This window comes from Lipotes vexillifer, unplaced genomic scaffold, assembly GCF_000442215.2.
Source record: "Lipotes vexillifer unplaced genomic scaffold, Lipotes_vexillifer_v1.1 scaffold328, whole genome shotgun sequence".
In the NCBI taxonomy this organism is placed as follows: Eukaryota; Metazoa; Chordata; class Mammalia; order Artiodactyla; family Lipotidae; genus Lipotes; species Lipotes vexillifer.
The window spans coordinates 549,716-575,953 of NW_006799460.1; the positions used below are offsets into that span (position 1 = coordinate 549,716).

The following is a 26,238-nucleotide window of genomic DNA, read 5'->3' on the forward strand; positions in this document are numbered from 1 at the left end:
TGCTGAACTGGAAGCGCTGGTGCACGAGGAAGCTCAGCGTGAACTCCAGGCCCGAGAACAGGAAGAGATACAGGAAGTAGACGAGGCCCAGCAGGCGCAGACTGCCCAGCCCTGCGGAGCAGCGGAAAGGCACGTCAGCGGAAAGGGGGCCCGACGGCAGCTGCGGGGGGCGCTGGGCAGCCCGACGGAGCCACAGCCCCGCCCTCACGAGGGGGGCCTGCTCCTTACTGACTCCAGTGGGCGGGTTCGGGCCACGTGCCACGGCTGAGAAGCAGAGCAGGGCCAGGGGGCTGAGCAGGTCAACAGCAGCTCGGAACCCCAGCGTGATGGACGGTGCCTGGAAGGGACAGGATCGAGGAGCCTGCGACGAGGCTGGTGGTGTCCCAGGTCTCGCAGCCTAGGGGTGGGCTTGACCCGAACCTGCTTGACCCCTGCCCCCTGTCCACCTGCCAGGCTTTGGAGGTGTAGGGGATCTGGGGAACGCAGGAGCCCCAGGAGGCGCTGTGGTCCCAAGAGCGTCTGGACACCAGGAGCGGGTGGCCCGGCCTCCCCAGCACCTGGGCCTGCGACGGGCCTCCCCGCAGGCCCCGGAAGCGAGCCCCCATGCCTGTCTGGCTCCCACCTTACCCGCTTCTCTGGGGGCAGCGTCTCCGGCAGGAAGCAGGAGATGAACAGCAGATCGGAGACCGCGAAGAGCAGGGCCAACCAGGGCGCCGTCTCCACAGGCAGGGAAGCGCCGAGCATGGGGCCCAGCGTGAAGGCCAAAGAGAAGGCCACCCCGATGACTGCCTGGGGAGAAGCCTGCCTGAGCCAGGCAGGGAGACCCAGGCCCCGGAGGCCCTCCACCTGCTAAGCCCCCCGGAGTGCACTCACCATGCCCCTGCTGCGGGCGGGAGACGAGCCCAGGTCGGCGACAATGGCGGTGGAGAGGCTGACATTCCCCTTGCTGATGCCCCCAATCATCCTGGAGGCCAGGAAGGCCATAAAGCTCTTCGAAGTGGCCCACACGGCATACGAGGTGGCCAGGCCTGCCTGCCTCAGGGCGGGGACCAAGGGCAGGCACGGTCACTTGAGGCCAGGAGGGGCCCACAGCAGGGCCAGCGAGCACGAGCAGTGCCCTGGAGCACCCAAGGGCCACTTGTGTTCCCAGCGTCCCTGTGGCAGAAGCAGCTCTGGCACAGCCTCGCCTACAGCCACAGAAGCCACGGCCCCCCCAAACACCACCCCCGAGGGCCAACGAGGGGCCGTGGGGGGCCCACAGCTGCCTCCCCAGACGGAAAGAGGCTCCCGTCTGTGGGCACCCGTACCAGGGACAGTAGCATCATCGGGCGCCTCCCCAGGCAGTCAGAGACGGCGCCCGTGAGGGGCGCTGAGAGGAACTGCAGGGAGGAGAAGATGGAGCCAATCAGACCTGGAAGAGACGGAGGCCACAGCCACCTCACTGCCCGCCCCAGGGGCCGGAGCGGGCCACGGACCTCGAGCTGAGACGGCCCCCAAACCCCCACTTGCAGAAAGAACAGGCAGTGCCCAGGAGCGAGAATATGCGGACCAGGACCTGGGACTGAGGAGGCGGGAACCAAGAAGGCAGGACCCGAATGGGCCCCCAGCCCCGGCTCAAGAACGTACCTCCAAACAGGACGCTGTTGTACCTCTTCTCGGCTGGCATCCCAATGGCTGCAGCAAACCAGTCCACCCCGCGCTGCCACGAGCCATAAAGAGGATCCTAGGGAACAAGGAAGTGTGACGGGCTGCGGAGTCCCTGAGGGGCTTGGAGCAATGGACAGCCGTCGGGGGTGAGGCAGCATCGGGAGCGGGGGTGCTCACCTGCGCTCGGCCGTGGCTCTCCAGCAGCGCAGGTAGCAGAGGCAGCAGCAAGGTGAAGGCCAGGAGGTCCAGCAGGAGGCCGAGGAACACCACAACGACCACTCGGGTTTCGGGTGCCGGCTGCTGGTGGATGGGCGGGCGCGGGGTGCAGCTCCCGCCGGCTCCCCAGACCATGATGGGGGCCGCTCCGATCCGGCCTGGCTGAGCGTGTGGCGGGTCTGCAAGACGGCACGTCGCACGAGGGCACGTTTGGGTACCCCAGCTCCCGCCGTGCCCCAAACCCGCCAAGAGCCAGCGAGCGCCTAAAGGGTCTGCCTGCCCCGTGACCCAACACAGGAGTCCCTCTGTGCACCCTGCCCCCCGACCCTGGGCAGCAGGAAACGCAGGCTGCGGGGGTTACGCAAAGAAACCGCAGCCCCGGAGGCCAACCGTCCCAGGGGCCGGGGTGGGGCATCGCGGCCCCGGTACCTCCCCTCCCCCGCCGCCACCCCACGGTCCCGAGCGGAGCGGCCGGGAAAACTGAGGCCCGGGCGGGCGGCGGGGTCGGCCCCGCGAGCCGGAGAACAAGACACCCGCCCGCCCCTGGTCGCGCGCCCCGCCCCGCCCCGCCCCGCGCCGCACCTGCGAAGTCCGCGCTCCGCACAGACAAACGGACAGACGGAAGGAGGCGGAATGGACCTGCGGGCGGGCGGCGCACGCCGACCACGCCACGCTCGCCCGGAAGTGGGCGGCCCTGCGCGCCCTCTTCCGGCCGCTGGGCGGGGCCTTGTCTGGTACTCCAAGGTTGCGCGACTCGGCCCGATATCGGGTCCAGCAGCGGCTTACCGGCGGGAAAGGATCCAACCGGAGGCGCCTGACAGGCCACAGTCCCATTTGCCCCCGGACTCTGCGCCCGAGTGACGACCCGCCCGCTGAGGACCTCGGGGTCTTGGGCGCTCCGTCCGGAGGGCCGTTGGGCGGGGTCCACCCTGACCGGACCCTCATCGTATCGTCCACTCCCGTCGGAGGCCTCCGTCCAAAATACGCCCGCAGATACGCGGCGTCTGTGTGGGGGCGCGGGTTCGCCCACCCTGGGGCCTAGGCCGGGCCGGCAGGGGGAGGGGGCGTGAGGTCAGGACTTTCCGGTGCCCCGCCTGCCCCGGGGTCAGCGGGGAGGAGCAGGTGCCCCCAGGGCGCGCTCGGTCCTGGGACCGCGCCGGGGGAGACCTCACGGCAGCTGGAGGTTGTGGACTTCAGGACCTGCCAGCACCTCCTGCTTCTCTTCCGTCCCTTGAAATTCAGGCGTCTGTGGCCGAACTATCCGGAAGGACAGTGCACCCCGTCAGCTCAGCACTCATACACCTCTCCGAAAACGACACTAAGTTTCAAACATCCAAGCAGTCACACTTTGCCTAACATATAATTGTTCCACCTACGACCAAAGAGGACACGTGTTAGCTCTCCCTGAGGAGGACACGCGTTCCTTTATGGAGGCTCGGGGGATGCTCGCCTCTTCCACCTGAGCCGTGCTACCCCCCTTAGAAGCCTGCCCGTGACACAGCGGAGGTAAGAGCTGGTGGGCGCGCGGCAGAGGGGAGGAAGAGCTGGGCAATATGTCGGCAAATGTACTTACATGGAAACACTCTGGCTTCATAACCACCTTCCTCCGCGACCTCTTCTACACACGCCCCTTTGCAAGGAGTAGGAGGCAGGGCTGGGACGGGCCATCCACGTGGATACTGACATTTCCAAGGACTGTGCCTACAGTGGGGTGGAGAGGCCAGGGCGGGCAGAAGTGGGTATGCTCGGGCGACCCAGGACCCAAAGCTGGGGCTTTATCAGCTTGTTGCTGGCACGTTCCACCGCCACAGAACTCAGCAGCAGGCCCCCCGGGACCAGCGGTTTGGCGAATTTAAGTAGCAGCAGCTGCAGGAGAGTTTACGTGTGGGTGGAGTCTTGAGTCTGCACGATGTTAACATTAGGGCAGGCCTACACAGCGAGGTGCAGCCAGCCCCGTTTGTGGCCCCGACACCTGCCAGGGCCTTCGAGATCCGTGGAGCCACGCACCTGGCAAACACCTATCTCTGAACAATCCTAGAAAGAAGGTAAAGATGCAGAAATCTCATCCAACGTGGCCTCTTCATCTGTCCCTTCCGCCTGCCACCAGGGGGCGCTCTGGCCCTGTCCCCCCGCCCTTCTGAGCCCCAACTCTGCCTAACAGCGCCCCAAATCAAACTCCCGATTCTCCCCACCAGCCTCCCTGTTGAGGGAGCCAGAATCAGTCACCCTCTTCCCACATGTCCAGTCTGGCTAATCCTCCAATCTTTCCATGGTCACTTCTGTGGCTGTGACCTCAGGGATGGGCTTCATTTTCTAAAATTTCTGGCTCTGTTGGCTCTTCGTTGCTGCGCGGGCTCTCTCTAGTTGCAGCGAGCGGGGGCTACTCCTTGTTGCAGTGCACGCACTTCTCATCGCCGTGGCTTCTCTTGCTGCGGCACACAGGCTCTAGGCGTGCAGGCTTCAGTAGTTGTGGCTCGAGGTCCCTAGAGTGCAGGCTCAGCAGTTGTGGCGCACAGGCTTAGCTGCTCCGCGGCATGTGGCATCTTCCCGGACCAGGGCTCGAACCCGTGTCCCCTGCATTGGCAGGTGGATTCTTAACCACTGTGCCACCAGGGAAATCCCAAGGATGGGTTTCTTGACACTCCACCCGGCAGGGCTGCTAGCCGAGGGCGAGGCCTCCAGCATGTGCTGCGTGGTCACCTGGGGTGTGAGGACCAGTGCCTCACCCTCGGAGACTGGGGCGGGGCATGGGGGCTGGGGGACCTGCCCACCTCTGCACCCCTGCAGGGAGGCAGCATTCTGTGCAAGGCCGTAGCCCCCCAGGGCCGCGAGGGCGGGCTGGTGGCTTCTGTGTCCTTATGAAGCCTCCTGGGTCAATGCAGATGCAGCCCAACCCCTCCTGCATTCACAGCGGCCTGGCACTCCAAAGCATTAATCAAGACTGGGTATGGATTAGGGCAAAGCCGATCGTGGCTGCTGGGCTAACGCGATTATGGGTGATTTCTTTCTTTTCTGATTTCTAAACTATGTGCAAACTTGTTTCACTGATGACTGAAAACTTACGTAACATTAACACTGAATTCTACACCTGAAGGCAAATATGCTCGGTTGACCAAAAACATTAGCCTGAATCCCATCAGTCCCAAGCCTTGTGATTAACTGAGGACTGTCTGGAAGTGACGAATAGAGGTGATTTACAGTCTATCGGCATGTAGCTCCCACGGAGGCTTGGCCCTGCTCCCAGAGTGCAATATGTCAGGAGAGGCGTTTTCACATGGAGCGAAGCACAGAAGAACACCCGCCGTCACAGCGCCCCTTACGGCGTTCATCACATAGCACCTCCTTGTCTGATTTATAAAAACAATTTATTTTTTGCACTTCCTCCTCTTCAGAGCCTTCCATTCACCTTCCTGTGTGGCCAGGCTGTTAAAAAGCTGCTTAACTTTTCGTTTTCTTTCCGCGTCCCTTTAAAAAAAAAAAAAAAAAAAAAAAAAAAAAAAGCCCATTTTTGGAGGACATCTTGCCCTTTTTCCTATCTGACCCAATAGCAGTTCACATCCGCGTGGGGCCTGCAACTCCGCCCAGGACAGATGGAGGACAAGTGAGGGGAGCAGGCCGCCTAGCCCGCCCCCACCCCGGCCCAGCACCCACACCAGCACCTGCCGGACCCCGTCGCCCCTCACCGTTCCATGATCTCTGAGAGCTGCATCCGAGCCAGGAACTGGTTGTCCTTGCGGATCTCCCGGACGGCACCTTTAAATTCTCGCTTGTGCTTGTGGATCAGTCTCTTCCTTTCCTGCTCCTCCTTTGTGCAGCCCTGCTTCTTCCCAAACTCGAGGCTGAAGGTGCAAAGCCGGCCTTGAGGGCGCAGGGTCTGCGCACCCAGAGCCTGCCAGGCCTCTGGTCAAGGCCGCCCCCAGCCACAGCCCCGGACTCCCCAGACCCCTCTGGGGCTGGGATGCTGGGGGGCCCTCCGTACTCACACTTTGACCAGCCTGGGGGTGAACAGTTTCAGCGGCACCGGCTTGCTCTTCTCACAGACCAGCGGCCGACAGTGCTTCGGCTGCTTTTCCATTTCCGTCAAAATGCTCCGACTCAGCTCCTGACACGTGAGAAAAGCTGACACCGCCGGGCCTGCCCACCGTGGCCTCCGGAGCTCTTCCCCTGGGCCCGGCGGCTGCAGGTGCAGAGCCACTGTGCCCAGAAGGCCCGGCTCTCACGAAGCTTCCACCTTCCTGCAGCGTCCTCATGGCGTCTGGCCTGGTAGAACTTCAGACCCACAGACCCATCGAGCAACAGAACGGTCTCTCCCAGAGGAAAGTGGGGAGCCCACGATAGGGACCAGACCATTTGTACACAGGGGAGCCCTCAGGCCAAAAGGCAGGCGCCCCTCATGGCTTCCTGTCGCCTGGTGCAGGGCAGTGGGACCATCCTCAGAACCCCAGTGACCTGGGTGGGGCGCGGGGCCTGGAGCCGCTGGCCAGGCTGATGGGGGCGGCCGGCCTTGATTCCTAGCGCCGGAACCCCCGTGACAAACGCCCACCAGCCTGCCCCAACTCCGGGACACGGCCACACCAGGGGAGGCCTCACCTGGAGCTCGGGCGGGCAGCTGCGGGCAGACAAGTGCTCCATCAGGAGGGCTCGCAGGGGCTGCACGATGTCGTGGAAGGAGGGCAGGGCACCATAGGCAGTCACACAGCGCTGCACCAGAGCCAGACACACGGCCAGGCAGGACAGCCTGCAGGAGTGACACCCGGCCTCAGGCCAACAGGAAGGAAGGGCCCCTCCCCGTCACCAACAAAGCCCATCATCTTGGCAAAGATGAAAACCTTCCACTCGTGGGCCTGGGCCGCAGGACCCTGAGGTCAAACATCTGCTCTGGGCAACGGCTGCAGCAGTGCTGCAGCCGATGGCTGATGGGATCAGGAGTTAAAGAAAACATCCTGCTTCCCTGAATAGGAAAGAACGTTGCGGGAAATGCAGCAACAACTTGGAAAGAGTACTCGGTGTTTTTTGTTTTTTTTTAAACAGAAGAAAATCAAAGTTTAGTAACATACATTTCTTGGGAGAGACCCAAGAAAACTGACTCACTACAATGGCTGGAGCCATCTTAAATAAACCCCGTTGTAGTTTTTTTTTTTTTTTTTTTTTTTTTTTTTTTCTTGCGTTATGCGGGCCTCTCACTGTTGTGGCCTCTCCCATTTGCGGAGCACAGGCTCCGGACGCGCAGGCTCCGTGGCCATGGCTCACGGGCCCAGCCGCTCCGCGGCATGTGGGATCTTCCCGAAACGGGGCACGAACCCGCGTCTCCTGCATCGGCAGGCGGACTCTCAAGCACTGCGCCACCAGGGAAGCCCCCCGTTGTAGTTTTTAAATTACTAAAACTATTTCCAATATCAAGTAGATATACTTTGAAAATAACACACGTTCTGGGAAAGTTATGTTTTCATGGAAAGAAATGGCCATCAGGATATGAACAGACATTTCTCCAAAGATTATGAATGGACAACAAGCACGTGGAAAGATGCTCATTACTAATCATTAGGGAAATCAAGGCAGAATCGTAATGAGATACCACCTCATACCTATGAGGATGGCTACCATCAAAAATCCTTAAAAAGGAAGGAAATTCTGATACCTGCTAAACATGGATGAACCTTGAGGACATTACACTCGGTGAAATAAGTCACAAAAGGACAAATCTTGTGATTCCACTTATATGAGATGCAGCAGAGGAGTCAAATCCACAGACAGAAAGGAGGATGGTGGGGCTTGGGGTGTGGCGTGGGATTAGTCTTTAATGGGGACAGAGTTTCAGTTTGGGAAGATGAGTAAGTTCTGGAGATGGAGGGTGGTGACGGTTCCTTAACAGTGTAAATGTACTTAAGATGCCACCGAACCATACATTTAAAAATGGTTAAGATGGTAAATGTTATCTGCATTTTAACACAATAAATAAATTTCAACAAAAAAAATTCAAATAACCATAATTTTTTTAAAAAATCAGAGAATGGAAGGACTTAGAGAAGAAGTCGTAGCCCCTCCTCATTCTACTTCTACTACAGACAAGGATGTGACCCCACAAAATCCCCTCGCTGAGACCTAACCCCTAATGTGGTGGTACTTGGAGGCGATTATGTCTCCCAGTCCAGGAACACAGACGTGTTTCCATTCATTCACGTCTTTGTTACGTACTTTCAGCAAATGTTTTGTAGTTTCCATCGAACTAGTCTTCCACCTCCCTGGATAAGCTATTTCTTAAGCAATTTTATTCCTTTTCATTCTATTGTAGATGGAATTGTTTTTGCAATTTCCTTTCAGACTGTTCATTGTCTGTGTGTAGAAATACAACTGACTTTTGTACGTTGACTCTGTATCCTGCTACTTTGCTGAATTCACTTATCAGATCCAATAGCTCTTCTGTGGAACCTTTAGGATTTTCTACATATAAAATCATTTCATCTGTGAACAGAGATAACGCGGGTGCATCTTCAAGGCTGGGTGCTGGGTCACGTCTGGCTCGCAGCCTGGCCTCTCGGAGGTCTAAGCTGGCGCCACGGCCCGGAGCCCCGGGCCCGCACGTACCTGGTGTGGTTGGTCTCTGTCTCAGTCTGGGCTTTCAGTCCTCCTGCCCACTGGAGGGGGAGGCTTCTCCTGTGCCACGTGGCCGTGGCCTCCTCGTCAGAAACCAAGAGCAACTCCGAATTCTTCCCAAGTGCTCTGAAAGGGTGCACCAGAGTGTAACCTGGATTCCAAGTGGGACAGGGACAGAGTCGGCCTCTGAGGCTACCGGGCTCGCAGGGCAGGCTCTGCAGGGTGAAGCCTTTGGAATTTCATTCTAACATACACGCGCTGTGCTTACCACCAGAGACAAGCGACAGCTTTGACAGGGGTGCGTGGGCCAAGTCCAAGCACAGCCCAGGCCCCTGCCCTCGTGGGCAGGCTAGACTGAGTATCAGTAAGAAACGACGGACAAAGGAAAAGCAGAGGAGGGTGAGGCGGGTTTGTCAGGAGAGCTGGGGGGGGTGGGGGTGGGGCAGGGTGCAGAGCTCACCAGGCCAGAGAAGGCCTGCTCCAGAGACCCGGGGAGCGAGCAGGACTTAAGCCCGCTGTCACTCAGAGGAGCAGTCGAAGCAGACGGAAGGGACTGCCGGGGAGGGCGTCAGGCCGGGTGTGGTCCAGGCACGGCAGAGTGGGCGGTGGCTGGGCAGAGGAAGGGGGATGTACGGGCAACAGCCAGTCCGCTGACCAGTCCCGACTCCAGTGTCCAGTGCCCTCCACCGGGGCCCCTTCTCCAGCACTGCAGCCACCCTGACGTCTCCCTGGGGTGTGGCTGCCCCCCCCATGCCCATCCCCACGGCTGGCAGAGAGGAGCCCGCAGCGTGCGGCTCAGAGAAATCAGGCAAGTGTCCATGTGAGGTTATGAGGAGAAAGTGGAAGGGCAGGGAAGGAAAAAGGAGGCCGGGAAAGCAGACCCTCTAGACATGGAGGAGCGAGGGGACAAAGGTGGGCAGCTCCTGGAGGGCGAGGGAGCCATGAGTGGGCAGAAGCATGGGGAGGAGTGTCGGCATCCTGTGTGGGGGAGGGGAGAGGAGGGTGTGATAGTTCAGAAGAGCAACAACTGCTGAAACCCTCTCTCAGAATACTGCTGTCCACGATCTTCCAACATTCAGAACATCGTAGGAACTACAGGAGTGGTGCTGCTGACTAGAGAAACACCGTGAGCTACGCAAGTTAAAGTGTTCTTGTTGCCACATAAAACAAGTAAAAACAAAAAGGTAAATCTTTTTTTTTTTTTGGCGGTACGCGGGCCTCTCACTGTTGTGGCCTCTCCCGTTGCGGAGCACAGGCTCCGGACGCGCAGGCTCAGCGGCCATGGCTCACGGGCCCAGCCGCTCCACGGCATGTGGGATCTTCCCGGACCGGGGCACGAACCCGTGTCCCCTGCATCGGCAGGCGGACTCTCAATCACTGCGCCACCAGGGAAGCCCCCCAAAAGGTAAATCTTAATGGATGTATTTTATTTACCCTCCCCCCGCCAATATTATTTCGACACACAGTCAATGTAGTAAACCGCAGTATTCTATATATTTCTGGTAGTTAGTCTTGCCATCTGGGGGGTACTTTACACTAAGCTCAGACTCCCCACACGTGGAAATGGGCTACTGTGCTGGACAGATAAAGTGGGATCCTGATTTTTTTCAAAATGTGGGTATATACACACATCCACACAGAGGGAAAAAAGGATGCTACTCTGGATGATAAGACCTGAGATTTTTTTGGTCTTCTTTCTAACTTTCCCACATCCTAAGCTTTCTACAATGAATACCAATTACTATTAAAAGTCTTAAAATTTCTAAAGTACGATATATTTGAAAACGCTGCCTCGAATCAACTCACCTTGGCTCTGCTTGTTGGGAGTTGCGATATAAAGAATCCCAACAAGAAAATTGATAAGCTCAGGTATGAACCTCTGGGACAGAGACACATAGTCCAGGAACATGCAGCACACGAAGAGCCCCTTCACCACGTCTTGGAGGGACTGGATGGGACACTGGCAAAGGAACACAAGGCACAGGGTCCGCTTGGGAACAACATTCGCGACACTGCGCCAGGCAGACAGCCTGGCTTCCGCGGGGGGGGCCGCAGGCCCCGACCTTCCTCTGCACGGAGGGGAGCACCACCCCGCACGGCAGGATTGAGGTGCGTGACATGCAATCAGGCAAAGAGCTCTATGATCGTAAGGTCCCACCCTTTCGGAGCGGAACACTGATAATTACCACAGCAAGTGGGCACCAATCATACGCCCCCTCAAGGAAAACGGAGCTATTTGGACTTTTTTTTTTTTTTTTTTTTTTTTTTTGGGCGGTCCGGGGGCCTCTCACTGTCGCGGCCTCTCCCGTTGCGGAGCACAGGCTCCGGACGCGCAGGCCCAGCGGCCATGGCTCACGGGCCCAGCCGCTCCGCGGCACGTGGGGTCCTCCCAGCCCGGGGCACAAACCTGCGTCCCCTGCATCGGCAGGCGGACTCCCAACCACTGCGCCACCAGGGAAGCCCCTATTTGGACTTTTAAAGCCAAAAGGGGAACAGAACCCCAGATCAGACACGATGCCCTCATGCGCTTTCTGGGGTCATGCCCTCTGCCACCTCGCCCAGGAGCTCTGTGAAGGAGCTGCTATGCAGGCCTCATTGACGAGCCTTTCTTACTCCTGCCCCAAGGAGGGCCAGTCTCCACGGCCCCGCTCAGCCCCAGGGAGGGCTGGCTCCGATGGGGAGGTCCTGACGTACCTTGGTTAGCAGCTGGCTCAGACACAACAGCGCAGGTGTGACCACCGGGTGCCAGAAGTCAGAGGTTGGAAACAACATCCCAGCAATTTTCAAGTAAATGAGCTGGAAAGAAAGCGCCATCACATGGGTTAAAGAAGGGAAACACACAACCTGACGCATATCTTTGAGCTGTTCTGCAGAAACTAAGACCACCACCCACCGAGGATGGTGACTGCAGGCTGCCCATGAGCACCAGACCCCAGACAGGTGGGAACCAAATGGCTAATACTGAGATTCCGGAAACATCATCCTGTCACCTCACCACCAGCCACTCAGAAGAAAGTCCACGAGCTGATCACACTCCCTGTGACCCTCACCCTTTATGTTGCCTTTAAAACCCCTCCCCTGAAGGCCATCAGAGTCCGTGTCTTTTGAGCACAAGCTGCCTGTGCTCCTTGACAGGTGCCTGCAGTAAACGCTGTACATCTCTTCCCCACAACCTGGCATCAGTTGGCTGGCTTTGCTGTGCGCCGGGCAAGGGTGGATCCCAATTTGGTTCAGTAACAACATCAACTCATGAATCCTCACGCCAGCCTATGGGACAGGTACCACTGAGCCTAGAGCCGGGAGAGAGGCCAGGCCCGCACAGCCCAGGACTGAAGCCCGGGCAGCCTGCCAACCCCCCAGGCCTCCCCACTACTCCTCACCGGGGACAGGCTTCAGGGAGGCAGGCTGGATACCCTCGGCCACAGCTCAGGCACCCACCTACCCCAGGTCACACAGAGAAAGGGGCCAAGGCCACGGACACTGGCTCAGGTGCCTTCCCGAGGAGTCTACTGACCCATCGACATAAAGCCAAACTTTTTTTTTTTTTTTGGCGGTACGCGGGCCTCTCACTGTTGTGGCCTCTCCCGTTGCGGAGCACAGGCTCCGGACACGCAGGCCCAGCGGCCATGGCTCACACGCCCAGCCACTCCGCGGCATGTGGGATCTTCCCGGACCGGGGCACGAACCCGTGTCCCCTGCATTGGCAGGTGGACTCTCAACCGCTGCGCCACCAGGGAAGCCCTAAAGCCGAACTTTTAAGTTCCTGCCAGTCGCCGTTAATTCATTTCAACACGAAGACCAGAAAATGGAACGGACTGAACAGTACTTTTTCAGTGACCAGAGCTGACGACACGGCCCACGGCTGTCGTGAAACGGTCAGAAACCTCAGAGAGGTCAGAGGTCGCTGTGCACAAGCAGGTGGAGCAACCAGCCCACAGGTTCAGGTCCTCAGGAAAACACACCCCGGGTCTGCCATCAAGACTAAACATGGCACCGTTCACGGAGAAGTCAAACCAGGAACTTTGCTCCTGAGCACACGTTAGCTAGTTGTTAACAGGTCAGCAGTCCTTCCAGGCCTGGCCCAGTGTGCCCTCCAGATGGCTGCGGAGGCTCTGGGGCAGACCACCCTCTTGAAGCCCCCAGCCCCTCCGTGCCATGGCAGCACACTGGACAGCTGGTGGCCGCGGGTCAATGGCCAGATGAGACACGCCCCTGGCTTACCACGTCCAGGCCTGGGAAGGCCGCCCGGCCTGTGGTCTCAACCATTCCTTCCATGTCGTGCATGGCATCTCGGAGGACAAATTTCACAGCGCTGCTTGCAGCTTCAGGAAACATCTGGCAAAGGTTATATAATTGCCTGTTCATCAGAGACATAAGTCAGGGAAGAATGTCCGTAGGTAACAAAAACAGAAAATTTCCCCCTCAAACCACCCACGTTTATTATCTTCCTGTGAAGTCACCTGCCAACTGAGCTAGAGCTGGAAGCCCCTGGATGAATGCACTTTTCCTCTTACTGACACCTGGCTGGCCATCTTGGTGATCCAGGTAGTTTTTCTAATCGTGTTTTCTAATAACCTATATTCATTTTTGCTATTTGCTAAGAACCTGGTCCTAACTTTCCAGTAGTGGTGGCAGAAATAGCTCTGTTTATACAAGTAACAGCACAGGGAGTATATTCTGAGGGCCAGACGTGGCTGACAGTCCTGAACCCAGTGGTGCCTCACAAGCACTCCTGGGGGCAGAGGCTGGCACGGGGCAGAAGGGTGTGCAGGTGGCCAGCCCGAGGCACCTGCCCAGGGACCTGCTCTCACGGACCCTCCCAACTCAGCACGCTGCCTGCTGCGCCCTGCTCCAGCCACCACGGGGCCAGGAACCACCATGCTGCTCTGCTCTCATGGGGCCTGGTGCATGAGCCTGGCCTGGGGCCCCCGCGCAGGACAGCAGCAGGCGGGCGAATGAAACAGAAAATTAGCTGTCAAATATAAATAAGCCTGAAGGGGCCCTACTGTCTTAAAGTCGATTCGTTTGCAGTTAAAATCAGGTCCCATCTCTAGGGTGATGGGAGCATCACGTCAATACGACTTAGGAGCAGGAAGACATATGGAAATCACCCCAGCTGTGCAAGCTGTGGGCCCACTGGCAAGGCTGCCTTAATAACTCCGAAGTTATTCTATGACTTTACTAAAAGGCACAAAATTTGTTCAACCCAGCCCCACGTTCCAGATAATGCACCCCGTTTTCACTTACACCACCAACTTATTGATTCCGCCAAGGTCTGGAGGATCACTTGTAGCCAAATCTCCGACGTATTCCAAAAGGAAGCCGAACAGTTTCTGCAGGAACAGGTTGGGGACAGAGCTCAGGGCCGAACCCAGGACAGAGCCGCGGAACAGGACGCCCTGCCCCTGTGCCCCCGCACCGGGTGGGGCGAGGGCCTCAGGGCCAGCGATGGGGGCGTGTGGCCCAAGGCAGGCACAGGGCCAAGAGCACAGGGTCTGGGTGTGCTGCCTCGGCCGGCAGGCGACACCCCAGTTCTAGACCAGGAGCACGCCCGGCCGGTCGCTTCGTTCCGTAAACGTGCGGCCTTTATGCAAAGAGGACGAGGCACATTCCTAGCTACCTATTTCCCCAAAGCCTGGCTTTGCTGCGTGACGGTGCGCATGGTGGACTCAGTGTAAACTGAGGTCAACAGCTCGGCCTCCTCCTGGGCCTGCCGTGGCCCTGGAGCTGACGCACGCCCAGGCCTGGCTCTCTGCCCCCCGACCCGCACCCCACCGTGAAATCTCGCGGCCGTAAGCACGGGGTGCACTTCGGGACCACCAGCTTCACGGTTACGACGCCCACACAGACCAGGGCTCTTCCCTGACACTCCCAACACTGCAGACAAACGTACTTCTAGTTTTGCTTTGTTTCCCACTGCGAGACTTGGATGATTGCATTTCTGAATTCTCTCCACAACCAAAAGCTGCTCTTCCATCGATCTTCCCGATAATAAAGACTTCAATTCTTCGTAGGACTCGGGAGCTATCAAAAAAAAATACAAAACACACTCCACGCTTAACTTGTAAAATGAGTTACATTTCTGGTAACAGAGAGAAAAGCTGAACACAGATTAAATGACAGAACTTCTTTTACTTCACCCAGAGAAACACTTCCGCCTATTTTATAGAAACACCCATTTTGTGTAATTAGCACACTGCTTCTAACGTGTGCCCGCGTGCCTGCCAAGGGAGAGGCTCGAGGAAACTGGGCTGCCTGCAACCAGCCTCGACGAAGAAATGACCCCAAGCTCCCCTCCAGGGGGAATCCTGCCAATGCCCGATACGGGGAGGGAGGAGGGGACACTGCGCGGGCGGGGTGGCCACTGGGACCGTTCAGAACAGGCTGGAAGGAGCCCCACGAGCAGAGCAGTGTCACGCCTGAGATGCCCCCAGCAGACAGCTCCACCCGCCGGAACCGCTATACGGGGAGGGAGGAGGGGACACTGCGCGGGCGGGGTGGCCACTGGGACCGTTCAGAACAGGCTGGAAGGAGCCCCACGAGCAGAGCAGTGTCACGCCTGAGATGCCCCCAGCAGACAGCTCCACCCGCCGGACCCGCTCTGGAAACACCCTTAAGTCGCAGGACAGCTTAGGCCTGCGGACTGGAACCGGATGGGGTGTCTGCACGTGGGACAGAGCAGCCCACCATGTGCTACGTGCCATGTCACAAGGCCTGAGCCCGGCTCCGCGGCCACCCGTGCCCACAAAGGGCCGACTTGTTAAGCGGCAGGGACCCCCGCCGGTGGCCTGCAGAACTGCTGCAGTCACACAGCAGAGGCTGACGTGCTGCCCAGAGCACTTGGGTCAGATTCCAGGGGCGTCGCGGAGAGGGATGACCGTGCCTTGTCTGCCAGCCAGGACAGCACAGACGGGCTGTGCCCTTGTGTCCAGGCCCGTACCCTGTCCCACTCCATGACGCAGCCCGTGAGGCAGATGCCACCAGGTCACTGCGGTCACTCCCCAGTTGTCTGTCTACCTGCGAACGTATAGGGCAGCTCGGCCCTGGCAGCCTCCCGGTCGTCGGCTGTCGATCGTGCCCCGGGATTCGGACGCTGCTCCTCCTGGGTCCTCTCGCGCCCGTCCTTGCTCTCCACGTCAGACTCCAGGCCCGAGGGGCCGTCCGGGCCATCGCTCTCGTCCGGGTCCCCCTCGCTCGAGCCTTTGCCCTCTTCCCCTTCGCTCTCACTGCTCCTGGCTTCCCCGCTCGGCTCTTCCTCGACGTTCATCTTTCCATCCTGGGAACAGAATGTGGGAACCAGGGGCATCACTCCTCAGGGGACAGCAGCTGGCACAGCCTGGGACCGTGCCTGAGGGCCGTGCACGCGCAGACGCTTTATGCTACCTGTCTGCCAGGAACACGCGGCCCGGTGCTGCACTGTCCACAGGCGTGGGGCCTCTCTCCCACCTCCTTCGGGGCTGCTACACGTCACGGGGCTAAAGGCCTGGGAACCGCAGTCCCCACACCCTGCCGCCAGGACTCTGAGCAGGGCTTGTCTCTGCTAGGGAGCAGCGGGGGTCCAGGATGTGGAAGGCGCCCCAGTGGACAGGCTCCGGCTGCTGTGAGTGTCTGGCAGCCCTGCCGCTCATGGGGCTGGGGAACAGCTGGGGCTTCCTGGCATGTGGGCTGCACGCGGAGGTGGTGGGACCTCAACATGGGAGGGTGACCCCTGAAAACTCCCCCAGATAACCCAGTGTTTTGCGAGCACCCAGTTTCCCGTCTTGGAACCCTTTCTGCTCGAGACCCCTGGCCTTCTCCTATCTTCCTGCCCCAAGCGGGGCTGACGCTCTGAAAGGGGAGAGGAATATAGAGCTAATGGGGCTCGGGAATGAAAAACCTCACCAGCTTTAGAAAGAGCCACAGAGAAACTGTTTCTAAAAAGACTCACAATTTCCACCTGTGGTAAACCTATCAAGTGAAAAACCAGGAAATGTGTTGCTTTAAATTAAAAAAAAAAAAAGAAAAAAGGAAATGAAGGCAAACATCTTACTTTGTAAGAAAGCAAACGCCTGTCATCTTTGTCTAGTACGAAGCCATCACTTAAGTCATCTGCCGACGTGTGTTTTGGTCTCTTAATATGTTCATCCTCCTCCTTTCCAAGCATCCTCCGGAGTCTTTCAGCCTGAGCAGGAAAGACAGAAAAGCTGTCTGCCGTGCTGTGAGCACGTGGCAGGGACGCACACTCCAGGTTCCCTCGGCCGCCACAGCTGCTTCAGGCCTGCCTTCCGCTTTCAGTCTTTCAGTCTTGCAAGCCCTTGGCAAGCACCGTGTGGAAGACTTAGTTAACAAAAATAAAAATACTGCGGCAGAAATATGTTCCCGTCACAAGGAAGGAAAAGCTGTTACCCTGAGGGCTTTCTGGCCAATGGTGGTGGCCAACCATCGGCTTCACTCACCATCAGGCCCCAGAAGAGGAACAGGACACTTTACACTGAGGTCTGCAGCCATTTAACAAGCAGCTCAGCTACTCTGTCCCTCTGAACCATGCAATGGCCATAGGAGACGGCCCACGAGGGGGTAATGAAAAGGCCAGATGCACGACAGTATGCCTCCACTTCATTTTTCTTTTGTAATGTAAGGAAATTTTAAAAACCTTTAAGAGAAAAGAGGTGAGAAGGTAGTGCACTATATCGCTAGCAGCTGTTCTGCGGTAAAGGGATTAGAAAGAAAGTCATTTTTAATTTGTTATATTGGGTATTACCTGCATTTTTTTTTCCTTTTATAGTTAAAAAAAAAAAAGTAAAACAAACAAACTTGTTTAGAGACTAAAAAGATTCCACTGGTAAAACACAGGCACACCTCCAGCCCATCAAACACAACAAGGTGGAAAGGGCCTTTCCGGTAGTAGCAGCTTCCCAGAGCAGCCCTGCCCCTGCCCTGCCCCGCCCCCTGCACACCTCCAGGCACTTGAGCCGCTCCCGCTCCTCCCGGGCCAGCTCCTCCTCCGTCTTCATCCTGTTAGAGGGCGGCGCTTTCATTTCAAAGCCCAGCTCACGAACCATCATGTCGTATGCGTCAGGCTAGGGCAGAAAGAAGAAATTGTTTTTTTAAAGAAAAGACCTGCATAACGAGTTTCCTGCACATTCCAATCGTGGCTGGACATCTTTACGGAGGAAGCTAAACCAACGGCCTAAGTCTTTTCTTCTGGTGTGAGAGGCCTGTTCTAATCAGTCTCAAGGACGCCTTTAGGTCACATACAACTATTTGCTCCTCGAAAATTCTCAAAGTATATCTGCTTTAAGAAAACTAAACCTTGGGCTTCCCTGGTGGCGCAGCAGTTGAGAGTCCGCCTGCCAATGCAGGGGACGCGGGTTCGTGCCCCGGTCCGGGAGGATCCCACATGCCGCGGAGGGGCTGGGCCCGTGAGCCACGGCCACTGAGCCTGCGCGTCCGGAGCCTGTGCTCCGCAACGGGAGAGGCCACAACAGTGAGAGGCCCGCGTACCGCAAAAAAAATAAATAAATAAAAAGAAAACTAAACCTTGCTCATCTAGGCATTAAGCCCTCCAAATGGGATTCTGGGGGAAGCAACGGTAAGGTCGACTCACAGATGTGCAGATGGCCACACGGCAAGGTAATCTGGTGAAATTCAAGTATTTTCTATAAACCAGCAACTCAAACGAATGCACCTTCTCTGACAATTTGGACTAAAAGCAATGTGGTAGGAACCAAATATTGTCCAGAGAGAAAAATAAATAAACGTATATATCAATACACATACCAAGTCTTCTCATACCAAGAGACAACCATTTTCTTTACTTTCATTATTCTGGAGTAGATAGTGAAGTAAGTTTTAGTCTATTTCCACCCTGATGTAACACACGTCAGATACCTCAATATAAAAGTTTAACAGAAAAATTAAGTCCTAAAAGGGAGAACAGATGTCTGGCTCCCCCTCTTCTGCAGAGAAAGGCTGGGTCAATGGTCGTGAGCCCAGGCTGCCTGTGACGTGCTGACCTCACCTTGGGTTTCTCCTTTCCACCTCTGCTCTCGGATTTGGGTGTTTTATGGGCCAGGAGAGTCTGGATTTCTTTCCAGTCTTGGTCTAGCTTCTCTGTGAGTTCAAGGGCGTCTTCTCGTTGAGCTTGTCTTTCCCTCTTGGGAAAAAGAACAGAAGGCATCCCATTACTGCCGGCCTCCAGCAGACGTCCAGGCCCCACTGGACAACCGCTCAGCCTAACATGCCAACAGGGAAACAGACCACGAGAAATTGGCACCTCAGGATCCCATCACGCAGAGCGAACTTCCTGCTGTAAAACTGCTCTTCTAGACGCTCTGAGCAGTTTGCCGTTAGCAAGAGCAGTGATGTTTTATGACTCTTGATACGGGCCAAAACACTAAAACCAACCCTCCCCCAAAACCAAAACCAAAACCCCAAGAAACCATCAGAAGTACACGCTTGGGGGCTTCCCTGGTGGCGCAGTGGTTAAGAATCCGCCTGCCAATGCAGGGGACACGGGTTTGAGCCCTGGTCCGGGAAGATCCCACATGCCGCGGAGCTACTAAGCCCGTGCGCCACAACTACTGAGCCTGCGCTCTAGAGCCCGCGAGCCACAACTACTGAAGCCCGTGTGCCTAGAGCCCGCGCTCCACAACAAGAGAAGCCACCACAATGAGAAGCCCGCAAACTGCAACGAAGAGTAGGCCCCGCTCGCCACAACTAGAGAAAGCCCGTGCGCAGCAGCAAAGACCCAACACAGCCAAAAAAATAAATAAATAAATAAATAAATAAAAGAGTAAGTACATGCTTGATGAAACCTAAAATGCATTTTGTATTCCTATTCAAAGTGAATGCTTTTACTGAATTCATAGAAAATATTAAACACAGCCTAAACCGCACAGGGAGAAAAGACTTAAAAGTGTTCAGCAGCGAGCCTGCGGGCGGTGCTGCTCCCCAGCGCGAGCGGTCGCGGACACACCTTCTCCTGCCTTGACTTGGCGATGAGCTCCTCGATCAGCTCTTTGCGTGACTTCGGCTGTTGCCCTTCCTCGCCGTGCTGTTGAGAGGTCTTCTTGTGAAGCGGCCCGCCACCTCCTCCAAAATGGGCCGCCGTCAACTCGGCTGCAGACAGAGAGCAGAAAACCCCTCTGTGAAGCCAGGCCCGGCTGCGAAGTGGGTTTTGCAGTCGCTCTGCCAGCGTTTCTCCAAGCACGGTCCTGAGAGTGGACTCCACGTTTAAGAGAAAACTCTCACCCACGGCAGGTGAGACTACAGGCACAGCGACACAAACCCGCAAGATGAGCCCCTCCGAGAAAACCTAGAGGCATAAAAAGACCAAAGGGCTGTGATCCAAGTGACTGGAAACACCAAGAACCTGTTTTCCAATGTGTTAACGTGTCACGGAAGATGGGCAAACGCAAACTAGCTCGCACCTGAGTCCTAAGAGGGCGTGCCCAGGACCAGGGCCGCTTCACACCCTCACTGTGTCTCACAGAAAGTCCCAGGGGCAGGGGCTGGAACCAGCTACTAGAGTCACTGATTCCTAGGCTGCCCGAGCTACCAGGGAAGAACAGAGAAACAAAACTCTGGGAATCATCGATTGTGGAATAGAAAGAAACTTTAAAAAAATCCAATTTCTTGGAAGAGAAAACAGAGGCTTAGATGCTAAGCAACTGACTTCAGATCTCATCCAGTAAGAGAAACAGCTCCTGCCTGTAGCCCTCTAACCCCGTCAGGCCCATACCCCGCCGTCTGTGCTGAGCTCTCCGCGCCTGCGCTCCGCCACCCCCATCATGCCTCCTTCTGGAAGCTGCTCTCACTCCCCCTGCAGTGGACTCTGGCCCGATTTAAAGGCCAACGCTCACTCCTCTGGGCAGCAGCTCCCTCCTCCAGGCAAGGCTGTCTGCGGACTTGGGCCCCCCACTAGCCTCCTGATGCCTCCCCTTGGCTGACAGGTACCCCAAACGCCCCTGCGCATCCTGCTTCCTCTCCATCTCCCACGCCTACAAGAGAATTTCAGGAAGACCTCTTGCCCTGCCCTAGCCAACTCTGTCCTTCCCCACTCAAGTCCCTCTGGCTCCCATTCCTGAGTAAAAGCCAAAATTGTTCCCGTGGCCCTGGGGGCCCGGCCCACTGTCTGTACCATCACCCCCTCCAGTTACCAGGCTCCTGGCTGGTCCCGGACCGTGACACCACCAGAGGCCTGCACGACCGCCACCTCCTTCGTGACCCTAATCAGGACCAGACCGCCCCGACGTCATTTCCCCCACAGCACTTCTACTTCCGAACGGCCTGCGGGATTTAGTGATTATTTAGTTTATTGTCTGGGTCTCCCCAGAAAACTGAGCTGCAGGTAGGTTTTACTCACTGCTATTTCCCCAGAACCAAGAGCACTGCCTGGCACATGTTGAATAAATGAATCAGTGAATGAGTGATTCCTCTGCTTCCTGCAAAGTTTAGCATATTAGAAAACACTATCATTTAGCATTCTACTAATTCAAGATAGTTTACAATATTTTCTGAAAATAAAATTGACAAAACATTAACTAACGAGGTGGTATTATATAAAAGATTCCAAAAAGGATTCTCGGAGAAAAGAAAAAAAAAAAAATCCACCAGTGTGTTTATATTGATGATAGGATTTAATTGGAAAATTAGGGTTGATTTTTAAGATGAAATTCTCCTAATCTAGGAGAACATATAAACTATGTAGTTGAACAAAATAGAATGTTTCCTAATGATTCATTTTAAAAGGTACGGCAAATATATTTATTTTCAAATATAAGAGGTTACCTGGAAATGTGCAAGTCACCTGGATTCTGATGAGCTCATACTAAACATCAGAGGAGGATAGAAAACCTCAAATAAACAGTTGAGTCCCCAGGACCCAATACCTGGCAGAATGGGAATCCAACCTCTCCTCTAGTCAGCCAACCGTCACAGCCTATCATACCAACAAGGCCGAGGCCAACACCTTGTGATGAATGACCAGGCCGCCAAACGTGAAGGTGCCACGGCAGTCCCCTTCAGCGACAGTGAAGGTGAACATGTATAAAGCGAGGCGTGCATAAAAAGTCTTGAACAATGGAAAGTGCGAAGAGAAAGGCCCTCAAGGTGAACTATGTTCCCTCCTCAACCACGAAGCCTCAGCAGAGTTGTGGTCCACTTCCCGGTGCTGTGGACAGAACCACGGGCCACCCTAATTCCTAGGCCTTCTGCCCCTGCATCACCCAACTACCAAAAGGCAGTCATGGGCTTAACGGCTTGACTTTCCACACACCAGAAAAACCGTTGAGTCAGTTTTAGTTTTGTGCAGCTTTGTTCTGAAGATGCTGAATAGAGAATATTCTAAATCATAAGGATGCGAACTTACGACATGACCCCAACTTTATAAAAGGGCCCAAGATGATCAGACCTGAACCAAGTCCTAACTCAGTTCAGTTGTATATCAGTGTTAACTAATGCCACAGTTTAACCTGCTTCGTTATTATCTATAAATAAGAAGCTTAGGACTTCCCCGGTGGCCCAGTGGTTACGAATCCGCCTGCCAATGCAGGGGACACAGGTTCGAGCCCTGATCTGGGAAGATCCCACATGCCGAGGAGCAACTAAGCCCGTGCGCCACAACTACTGAGCCTGCGCTCTAGAGCCTGCAAGCCACAACTACTGAGCCCACACGTCTAGAGCCTGTGCTCTGCAACAAGAGAAGCCACCGCAATGAGAAGCCTGTGCACCGCAACAAAGAGTAGCCCCAGCTTGCTGCAACTAGAGAAAGCCTGTGCACAGCAACGAAGACCCAACGCAGCCAAAAATGAAATAAGTAAATAAATAAATTTTAAAAAAGAAATTAGAAAGAAGCAGCTCAATGTTACTTCCTCCACAAAACTGTCATAAGCGGTTCCAGAGTAAACAAAGACTAAAAGAACTAAGTAAACACTGTTAGTACACACATTGGGTCAGAACTGGTAACAGTGGTAGCAAAGCACTGTGGGTTAGTACACAAGAGCTGTCCTAGAGGTTAGTGAGGTGGGTTTTACCCACAACTCTGGCTCATGGGTTGGACAAATCATATTGTTTCTCTGAGCTTACGGGTAAAATGAGCTGGGGTGAAGTTCAAACAAGAGGAGGGATACTGAAGTGCTTTCTGTGACAGACAGACAGCAGGCTGTCTGTCTATCTTATCTACATATACACATTCTTAAAGATCTACACCTGCATTTTCTAGGTGTCCAAGCAGGGCAGAAAGAACGTCAGTGCTAAGCAGACTGCCCCTGATCCCAGGCCTCACCCGACAGCACTCCTCGGTCCTCGGCATCGCTGTCACTATCGACAATGTCGTTATGCTTTTCAATGTCTGCCAAAGACTGGCCGTAATGAGTTAGTTCTTCATCTTCATTTAGGTTGTAGATGCTTTTTTTTTGGTGTTGTCGCTGACAGAATAGAAAAAATGAAAATCAGTCTCCTAAAATTTCCACATCCATTTAACATCAAAAAAAGAATGATTTTTTTCCCCATTTTTGTGCAATGTGACAATGTAGCTTTAAGATTATTCTGGGTCATTTGAGCAATGATTCGGATATAAACAGAACCCACAGAAGGTAAATAAATCAATGGGCCACCCTAAGGCACTGGGAAATCGTGCAGCTCTACCCACCAGGAATGCTCCACAATCCACTCGACCCAGTTGAAGGCAGCAGTTTAGTCCAGAACCCCAGGACGCATTACTGCCGGGCACTCTGGTTAAGATATTTATCCACCTAACTGGTATGTGCAAGAGGCTGCTTCCCCCTTGGTCTAGACAGGCAAGGTACACGACTGAAGACCCACCCACTGTGCACTCACAAAAGTATAAACAAACAAGGGGGAAACGGCCTTCTCTTTGTATTTGACTTCTGTGCAAAACTACAGCAAAAGACTGTCTTCCATACCTGTTGTTCCAGAGCAAACCTCTTCATCATCTTCTCCTCCGGGCTTATGCTGCTATTGTATTCTCCAAAGCGTTTATCTCTAAATACATTGGACTTATCCCTTTCTTTGTATTCCTTTAGCAAAGTCTGGGTGCGCTGAAAAACAGATCATAGAACAATCTCTCACCGGTCCTGGCAACTCTGAGCTCTGATGGCCCGGCAGTCTTAGTCACCAAAGGGGAGGTGCTTCCACAAGGGGACACAACGCTGGCTCTAAGGAACTGGAAAATGCCATTTTCTACGCCTCAGGCCACTGAGACAAACAGTCCAAAAAAGGCCAATCTACTGGCTGCAAAGACTGATCTCAATTACCGAGGAGAAACTGGGTCGCTGCCATACAACGGCAGCAAAGAGGATGATGTCTGGAACCCAGGGGATCCTCTAGGGTGTGTGTTAGTACTTCCATGCCTAATACCAAAGGTTAAACTAAAATGACGGCAACCAAAAAAAAGCAGAACAATCGAGCAGAGGTCACTCCACCCAGGTGAAGAAGCCAGAAGAGTTCAGGTTCTAGCTGAGTAAGGGGAGCAGGGAACAACGATCTGAGAGGCCATTGATGTCAATGACTACGTCACGATCAATTACAGACACAGACTGCAGCAGCATTGCCTATCTTCTCTCTGCTTGTTATATACGTGCCATTATGTGTATATACAGTCAGTCTTTGTTATTTGCAGATTCCGTATTTATGTATTTGTCTACTGGTAAAATTTACGTGTAGCCCCAAACCAATACTCTCAGCACTTTCTGGGTCATTCATGGACATGCATGTGATGCCCAGGAGGTGCAGTCAAGAGTGAGGACTCAGAATCCCAACAGCTGCACCACTTCCCAGCGAGGACTCTGGGAAGCGCCTACAGCCTCACCTGTAAAAAGGAGAGAATGGCAGTTCCTACCTCAGGCTCTTAAGGAGAAATGAGAAAACCGAGGCTTACGTGATAAAGGAAAACATGTCTAGTCTGGAGCCCATGCAATCCCCATCCCCACATCTGCCCCCACAAGCCTGCCCTGGGGTGTGTGATGCAGGGGTGCATCGGAGTTGGCTATAAGTTTGTCTTGTCTACTATTACTGCCAGCTCCTTGCAATAAGGACGATGTTTGATTCAATTCAAAGATCAATTGGGGGGACTTTCCTGGTGGCGCAGTGGTTAAGAATCCGCCTGCCAATGCAGGGGACATGGGTTTGAGCCCTGGTCTGGGAAGATCCCACATGCCGCGGAGCAACTAAGCCTGTGCGCCACAACTACTGAGCCTGTGTGCCACAAATACTGAAGCCCGTGTGCCTAGAGCCTGTGCTCCACAGCAAGAGAGCCCACTGCAATGAGAAGCCCACGCACTGCAGCGAAGAGTACCCGCTATTCACCACAACTAGAGAAAGCCTGTGCACACCAACGAAGACCCAACGCAGCCATAAATAAATAAATTAATTTATTTAAAAAAAAAAAAAGAAAAGATCAACTGGGGTTTCCCTGGTGGCGAAATGGTTAAGAATCCGCCTGCCAATGCAGGGGACACAGGTTCGAGCCCTGGTCTGGGAAAATCCCACATGCCGTGGAGCAACTCAGCCAGTGTGCCACAACTACTAAGCCTGCGCTCTAGAGCCCATGAGCCATAATTACTGAGCTCACATGCCACAACTACTGAAGCCCGTGCACCTAGAGCCCGTGTGGTCTATAACAACAGAAGCCACCGCAATGAGAAGCCCGCGCACCGCAAAGAAGAGTAGCTTTCTCTCGCTGCAACAAGAGAAAGCCCGCGTCTCACTGCTCCAGGAGCTGTCCCGAGGACTCTAAGTGGACGCTTCCCATCCTCCCGGCGGCCCTAGGATGTACGTACCACCATCATGGCCGATTTACAGAAGGGGAAAAGGGCACCGGGAAGTAAGTCCGTAGCTCGCCCAAGCCTGCCGGCGGCCCCTCGGTGCCGCAGGGGTTCGAGGAGCAGGGCTGTGGGTGGTCCCGGCAGGCGGGGCCGGGAGGACCGACCCCGGAGGGCCCGGCGGCCCGCTCACCTTCTGGAGGGCCCGCGCGCGCGACACCCCGGGCAGCCCCACGTCGTGGCGCGTCTTCCTGCCCAGGACCTGGAACTTCTGCCGGTTGACTTTCACCTCGAACGGGTTGGCGCTAGGCCTCGCCCGGCAGCCCCGCGCGCCCGCCGGGGCCCCGGGGGCCTTCCCGCGCGCTCCGGCAGACCTGGTCTTCCCCATGGCAACACGCACTGCACCTCGGGTCGCTGACGAGAAGGTGGCAGCTAGAGCTCGCGTTCCTGCCGGAGATAACGCGCGGCCCAGCAGCTTATCAGTGCCGCCCCCGTCTCGCGATAACTGAGGCAGCGAGACGTAGGAACGTTGGGTAAAATACTGACACGCCCCCGCTCAGCTTACCCGCCCATAGGCTGAGCGACTACAACACCCAGCAGGCCGCGCTCGCACCCCACCGCCTCCGCCCCGCGCGGGGCCTTCTGGGAGCGGTCCTGGCCCGCGCTGTAGAGCCCCAGCCTCGGGGCCCGTGGAGCGCAGCGCTCTGCCTCCCTCGTCTGGGGAGCCGTTGGCCGGAGCCGTCGCCGCCAGGGGGTGGTTCCCCGGCCAGTGAGCGCCTCCCCGGGCGATGGGGCCGACAGCCCGGGCCACGGCGCGGCGGGGGTGACCGCGGGGGCCCGGCCCGCCCCCTCCTGGGCCGCAGTCCCGAGGGCGAGGCGTCGCGGCGCCGGCAGCGTCCGACGCAGCGGCGGCGCGGGTGGTGGCCGTGGCGGCGGCGGCGTCGGCGGCAGAGGCAGAAGCAGCAGCAGCAGCAGCAACAGCAGCAGCAGCAGCAACAGCAGCAGCAGCAGCAGGAGG

At 55.9% G+C, this 26,238-nt stretch overlaps 2 protein-coding genes across 2 annotated transcripts in view; both read right to left on the minus strand.

Moving 5' to 3' along the window:
• Positions 1-1,998, minus strand: part of SLC75A1 (solute carrier family 75 member 1) — a 3,327-nt gene extending 1,329 nt beyond the window's left edge. The window contains exons 1-7 of the mRNA XM_007471630.1: positions 1,825-1,998; positions 1,627-1,723; positions 1,308-1,411; positions 874-1,032; positions 628-789; positions 229-337; positions 3-111 (exon numbers count right to left, since the gene is read on the minus strand). Coding sequence (XP_007471692.1) covers positions 3-111; positions 229-337; positions 628-789; positions 874-1,032; positions 1,308-1,411; positions 1,627-1,723; positions 1,825-1,998 — 914 coding nt within the window. The remainder of the gene's footprint in view (positions 1-2; positions 112-228; positions 338-627; positions 790-873; positions 1,033-1,307; positions 1,412-1,626; positions 1,724-1,824) is intronic.
• A 3,230-nt stretch (positions 1,999-5,228) lies between these two features.
• Positions 5,229-25,608, minus strand: NOP14 (NOP14 nucleolar protein). The gene is made up of 18 exons (XM_007471631.1): positions 25,414-25,608; positions 23,364-23,498; positions 22,724-22,865; positions 19,415-19,557; positions 18,458-18,592; positions 17,394-17,516; positions 16,487-16,618; positions 15,475-15,733; positions 14,351-14,481; positions 13,705-13,790; positions 12,679-12,814; positions 11,152-11,253; positions 10,264-10,417; positions 8,449-8,608; positions 6,454-6,601; positions 5,847-5,965; positions 5,547-5,702; positions 5,229-5,328 (listed from the first exon to the last, which is right to left on the minus strand). The coding sequence occupies exons 1-18, from the start codon at positions 25,606-25,608 to the stop codon at positions 5,229-5,231; spliced, it is 2,556 nt and encodes an 851-aa protein (XP_007471693.1).
• Between the last annotated feature and the right edge of the window lie 630 nt (positions 25,609-26,238).